The sequence below is a fragment of the Sinocyclocheilus rhinocerous genome, unplaced genomic scaffold (assembly GCF_001515625.1).
Source record: "Sinocyclocheilus rhinocerous isolate Xijiao unplaced genomic scaffold, SAMN03320098_v1.1 scaffold1136, whole genome shotgun sequence".
Lineage (NCBI taxonomy): Eukaryota > Metazoa > Chordata > Actinopteri > Cypriniformes > Cyprinidae > Sinocyclocheilus > Sinocyclocheilus rhinocerous.
This window is the reverse complement of record NW_015647033.1, coordinates 318,935-325,864: the sequence shown is the minus strand read 5'-3', so window position 1 is coordinate 325,864 and position 6,930 is coordinate 318,935. Positions and strand designations below refer to the sequence as shown.

Below are 6,930 nucleotides of genomic sequence, written 5' to 3'. Positions count from 1 at the left end.
AATGTATTAAATTATATATTATATATTTAGTATTAAATATTACAATATATTTACGAATACAAAAATGTTTACATTATATTTAAACATTAATACAAATTCATATATATTTACATTTCTTTGCCTTTGGCCAACCTTTTACACACCTGAAGAAACTAAGTAATTACTGTATGCACTGATCATCTGTTCTATATTGTAGACTTTTGTATTAATGTTGAATATTATTAATTAATTTATTTTGTAGTTTACAAAATGAAGACATTGTTTAGCATTTGAAGAGTATAATAGTACCATGTTATTGAACCATTATCACACTATAGCATTCAATCACTAAAAATGCTATAAAAAATGACTGGAAAGTAACACACACAGACAAGTGAGCAATAAAACATTAGTAACTGTGGTATTTTGGAGGTCACTAGGGTTACAATGATAAACTGTGTAGGAAAATACTGAGCGTAGTATCCACGTGGCGCAGTAGGTGGCAGTGATTTGCCTTGTCCCATAGTCGGAGGGGAGTGGTTTAAATGCCAGGATCACCCCCTGATGAGGATTATTTAAGCAGTCTGTCTGAATCAGAGAGGTGTTGCCCTGCCCATACACACTATTCTGCAATAGCATTTACTGTATCTCCGCTATAGACAGACTCCTGTCATTCAACTATAGGTAAGTCTTGCATCTATTTTACTTTTAACCAACCTCCTCAGCCACAAAGTATTGACGACAGCTGAAATGGGACGATTTAATTCACTGCAAACAACGCTGAACTGTTACTTTCCACAAAGGCGTCTCTGTGTGCGTAATGTTTCCACTGGAGTGATACTTTCTTACAGGACACGCCAAGAACTTCAACACATTGCTGTTTAAATCGTTTCTGCATGTGTAGGCCGTGCGCTACTGTATATCGCATCGTTTTACAAAACCTCTGTTTTCGTATTGAACGCCGAACCTGCTCATCAAACAAAACCATATATGGAGAGATTCTGAATTCTGGGATGCGCCTTTTTATTATGCAGTCAAACGGGATCTTTGGAAATGCGCACACATTGCGCAGTCTGCAGAATGGCTCTGACCTGCTGTCACGTATGCATTTAGAAGAGTAGGCCCACTATATTGATATTTGGATCGATTTATCATTTGCTTCAACCTAAGCTGAGTAGAAAAATGGTTTCAAACAATAACATGACTAAATAACTAAAGCAAACATATTGGACTACTTTTAGTGTAAATTTGTTGTTATGTGAAAAAAGGGCTATGGCCAATATTGGAACTTAAAGATTTGAATTACATGTCATGCCCTGTAATAGTTCCACTTTTGATTACTCATCATCAGACCCTTGTGTGCATTTATCATCTGTTACCATAGAAACACACCCAACTGAGACAAACATTAACTTAGTGGTAAAGATGCTGTAGCGAAAAAGGAAGTTGCTCCACATCACCTCAGGAAACACATTCAGTGTTTGTCAAAAACTGCTGCAACCTTCCAGCAGAAGTCATGTTTATGACAGTTATGAAGTTGTGTTTACTCTTATTACCTGGCTACAGATGGCACCAAACAAATCTGTAGAATATGTATACACGCTTACAAATAAAGGTTCCAAAAAGGGATTTTTTTGCAGCAAAATAAGAACCTTTGTGGTTCCCCATAGAACCTTTAAGTGAGCTCTTCTTAGTGTGAACAACATTTTAAAGGTCTAAAAGAACATTTTGTGGAATGGAAAGTTACCATGGATGTTAAATGTTCTTTATGGAAAATACACACACACACACACGTTTGTTTCACTATATTAGTGTGGATATCTCATAGATTTCCATTGTTTTGCAGTACATCAGGTTAATTATATATTCTGTGGCATAACCCTGCCTCCACCCCTAAATAAGCATCACAGAAACCTGTGCAAAACACTCATTTGAAATAAAAACATAAAAACAGTTTATTTTGTTTCATGCAGTATGTAGCCAGGTATATAACTAGCGCAAAGACTGATAACATATTAGCGTTTCTACATGGGTGTTCTAATCCAAACACAACTATACACACACAGACCTAGTGATTACAAGAATAACAGAGGACTGTGAGAGTAGGTCATACTGTGCCTCCACAGAAAGGCGAGAGGGATAGTCTCTATGAGCTTATTGATGCCACAGATTTTATTTACCTCATCATCTCCTGCAACTCAGAAACACATGTAAATGTCTTCAAGAATATACTTAAGAACAGTAACACATAATGGATTGTATCAAATGATATTTTATTATGTCATATAGCATTACAAAACTAACATTGTCATGTGATACTACCATCAGATTCATAACACATTCACAGAATTTCCTTTGTGCTGCACTGCATGTGTTTGCTTTCTTAAGAAAGGTGTTCTGTTAGCTGTTCAACATTAAATCGGTGGAACTAGACAAAGAAGTATCAGCCACACCAATCTGATAAAAACAGTCTGACACCCTTTATAGCTCGGACTTTGAATGCTTGCATGTTCATCTGTATACAGACTTACAAGTCTTGTACTTTAATATGGGGCCTGGCTATAAAACACAGTCAGTGCAGTCACTGGTTAGGCTGTTTTCTCTATGGGTAAACACAGGGTGCAGTCAGGAGCTTGAACAAGGCTTAGAATTCATGTTGACTCCATGCTAAGATGTTATCTAAGGAACTTTGGTGCTGGTAAAAGGTGTGGGAAGAAATATCTAGATAGAAAAACCGAGTCACCCCAGGAGTTCCTCTCATTTAGGCATTTCTCCAGGAAAAAGGAAGATGATTTAGTCAGTTCTTCCAGACTGAGGATTATGTCAAAATACTTGAATTATTTTATAATACACAGTAGTTAGGTTAAGATCAAGACAGAATTGGAGGTATATGCTGGTCATTTAACAGATTCAGGACCACTATGTATTCATTTCCACTGCAGATTTATGTCAAATTTTTCAGAGGGCCACAGTGTCTGAACTTGTTCAGATTGCATTCGGAATTTCCTAGAACTGTGAGGAAACAAGGGCTTGTCTAGTTTACCACATTTCTGAATTCAGTGACTATCTTACTGCTTAACTATTGAAGTATGTACTTTAGGTATACAGGCGTATAGTATAAATATATTCCCAGACATACTACATCCACCAAGAAACATAAAAAGTAAACACCTTTTTCAAGTTTTTTTGGTACCAGCCCACTTATAATTCTTCTTTCTGACAGAATCTCTTGTTATCAAAAAAGAACAAAAATGTTGGCTGGGGACTTGGTTTTATCCATCAGTTATTGATTAGATGGAGGTAGATCTGAAGTTCTGGACATGGAAATAAGATTTAAACATGCATGGATGAATCATTCACAGTAAGATCAACAACATGCATTAAGAAAAATACATAGGGTGAACTTTCATTTAATGGTATTTTTGGTATTCATTTTTGGCAACATGCATTAAGAAAAATACATAGGGTGAACTTTCATTTAATGGTATTTTTGGTATTCAGACATCCTACTGCTTTTTTATTAAGTCCTGTTCAGAGTGTATACAGGCACTTCCCATAAACATCTCCCTCCCATTTTGACACGTAAGCAAATGTCACATGACCTAGTCTATTTATGGTCTTCTGTGGGCTTGCAGACTAGCGGCATCCTCATCAGCTATATCATACAAGATGTGTTTAGATCAGAATAGCCTGTTGTATGCTAAATATTTCATGCTTGTCTCAAGAGAGTAACCCGGAGCAGTATATTAGAGACTGAGATCAGTCATTTGCGTGAAACAATGTTCTGTTTAATTAGCCTTTCTGTCACACTGATGCTTTGTGTTCAGAAGACATTTCAGAAGTTACAATGTCCCTTTATGTACTTGGGCACATCAAAACATTTGGAGATCAGTTCCAGATCACACGGCATAGACTTTGGTGTACAGGCTGACAAGACAACAGCTGAAATAGAGCAAATGGTGCTGAACAACAGCTGAAATAGAGCAAATGGTGGTCTATTGAAGTTTATTATAAAGCAGTTGTTTCGTAGTACGCCTATGTCTGGCTTAAAATAGATGCTTGATTGCGAAGCATGTGCTGCCTGATTGCAGTTTGTTCGAATACAGGAGGTGTCAGTGAATGCATGGTGACAACTGTATCTTCTACAGTTCTACTGCAGTGCTTAATTGCTGGGCCTGGCACTTTGTCTAGTCTTTCATGAGTGTAGAGAAACAAATAAGACCTTATCATCATGATATTAGAATATATGGTCGGTTACTGGTGTAATGTGCTTAGAAATGATGAGAGACAATGTGCTTAATGACTATGATTATTGCAAATATATCAGTAACATATTGGTTATCAGTGGATTTATTTTTTTATATTTATATATTGTTTTGGGGCTTTTATGGCTTTTTTTATTAGATAGGAAAGTTGAGAGCAGACAGGAAAGTATTGGGTGGAGAGAGGGGAGCAGGATCGGCAAAGAACCTAGAGATGGGAATCAAACTCGGGTCGCCTATATGTCGGCGCACAAACCACTAGGCTATCGGCGCAGACGCTGATTTTTTTCATATCTCTAATTAGTTGATATTGAATATTTTCAATCAGTATTATAGTTAATATTGCATATTTAATTGTGCACAGTCGCCTATTTGCCTATTTTTACATTAAGATTTCCTTTGCCGCACTCAAAGTTGATCTTTAAAAGTTAATACCCAATTTATATACTGTATATATTGTATTGTTGAGATGATTGTTGAGAAATTCACTTTTAATTATCATATAGCCATAATATTGTATATTGTAAATTACTTTTTTTTTTAAATACTTTTAACAACTTAAAAGTGTTGCTGGAAAAATGCACCAAGGCTGCCTTTATTTGACCAAAAATACAGTAAAAGGTGCATGATGTGAAGAATTATTAAAATTTTAAATAACTGTTTTCTATTTAAAACATTTTTTTTAATGTAATGGCAAAGGTAAGTTTTCAGTGGCCATAACTTTAGTCTTCTGTGTCAAATGATCCTTCAGAAATTATTCTAATATGCTGATTTGGTACACAAGAAACGTTTCTTATTATTTTCAGTGTTGAAAACAGCTGTACTGCTTATTCTTAGGGATGTTTGCACCATGAACCATAATTTTTTTTTTTTAGCAAACTTTGGTGAATTTTTCTTTTGTAATGTTATAAATGTCTTTACTGTCACTTTTGATCAAAAGTATTAATTAAAAGTATTAAAAGTAATATTTTTCAAAAAGAAAAAAGTTGTTTTTATGTGTATTCTTTCGCAAAGAAGGAATCACAGTTTTGGTAATGCATTATAAGGCAGATCATTAAAATGGACCAGGAACATGAAACACCATATTTGGAATGGCATGTCCTCCTCATCCCTCCTTTTTTTGTAGTCATTGGCTCCAATGCCAAACAGTGTTTGCCCCCCTGTGGTTTGGTGTTTCATAATGTTAAGAAATTCTAAACCACAACTTCTGAGTTAATTGTGATGGATGTTTGGTAAATATTGATCCTTGGTAAACAATGCACCCTTCTTGGATGGATACTTTTTTTTTCTCTGAGGAATGTCTTGTGGTCAGTAAAAAGAATTACACAGCTACCGTCTCATTTCTGAATGACTCATGTCTAAAACATCCCAAACTTCACCATATCCCCACCCCAAAAGTGGGCGGTTAGCTCAGCTGACATGGTCACCCTCTCAGAGGCCCTTGCCACATTAAGTGCTGGCGAGCAACTGTATGCGAGGGCTGGTGTTCTGAATGATACGGTCAGGCTGAGTGTCCATGGTTGGCACTGTCACTCCAACAGCATTAGTCACAGTGCTTCCTTTTTCCTGCATCTAGCCCAATTGTCCATCACCACAGAAGGAAACTCCCAGCCACTGGATTTTTTATAGTCCAGTTCACTGGGTTTATTTTGCTGTGTGCCTGCAATGTGGATTTAAGATCTTTAGTGTGCAAACTCAGGAAATTCAGTAAACAATTTTATAAATCTCTCACAAATGTTGGTAAAATGCTTTTCACCATTTGCATCAGTTTGAATAAACAATGTGTTTGTGTATTTTTTTCTCTAGACAGCATGGTGTACCACCCTGAGTTTGAGCGAGCAGGCAAGGAACCTGGGCTCCAAGTGTGGAGAATTGAGAAGTTTGATTTGGTGGCAGTTCCTGAGAACCTCTATGGAGGGTTTTACACCGGTGATGCTTACGTGGTCCTCAATACTATCAAGCAACGCTCTGGCAACCTACAGTATGACCTCCACTTCTGGCTAGGTAAGAGGACAATGCTGTGTTAAAGAGATTCTGACATTTATTTTAGTACTGAAGTAAATGTTTTGCCTAATTTTCAAGACCAGCTAGATGGTTCAGTTATCAGATGCATCAGCTATATTTCTTATAGATGCTCTTCCCTCAACTGACAGGTGACTACTGCACGCAGGATGAAAGTGGTGCGGCTGCCATTTTCACAGTGCAGATGGATGACTATTTGGGTGGAAAGCCCATCCAGTACCGTGAAGTTCAAGGCCATGAGTCCAAAGAATTTCTGGGATATTTTAAGAAAGGGCTGCAGTACATGGTGAGTGGCCCAATTGTCTACAGGGCAAAAGGAATGTGACAAAAAAGTGACTAATCCAAATAAGGATGTCCAAGATTAAACAAATTTTTCATTGACTGCATGAATTACGTTTATAATGTTATATAAACTTCTTGATTAGGGATGTAACGGTATGAAAATTTCTTATCACGATTATAGAGACCAAAATTATCACGTTATCAGTATTATCACGGTATTGTTAAAATGTGCTGGAGGTGTTAAAAAAGTACAGACACATAAATCACTTCACCAAGTTTTATATTTAAAAATCAACAAACAACAAATAAAATGACTTTTTGTTTACATAATCACTACTACAATAACATTACCAATGATGTTCGGATTTTAAATGACAACTTGACT

General features: G+C 36.5%; 1 protein-coding gene across 1 annotated transcript in view; it reads left to right on the top strand.

Moving 5' to 3' along the window:
* The first annotated feature begins 544 nt into the window (after nucleotides 1-544).
* LOC107708352 (gelsolin-like) overlaps nucleotides 545-6,930 on the top strand; it is a 17,965-nt gene continuing 11,579 nt past the window's right edge. Inside the window, exons 1-3 of the mRNA XM_016512545.1 lie at nucleotides 545-663; nucleotides 6,048-6,245; nucleotides 6,395-6,549. Coding sequence (XP_016368031.1) covers nucleotides 6,053-6,245; nucleotides 6,395-6,549 — 348 coding nt within the window. The 5' untranslated portion in view covers nucleotides 545-663; nucleotides 6,048-6,052. The remainder of the gene's footprint in view (nucleotides 664-6,047; nucleotides 6,246-6,394; nucleotides 6,550-6,930) is intronic.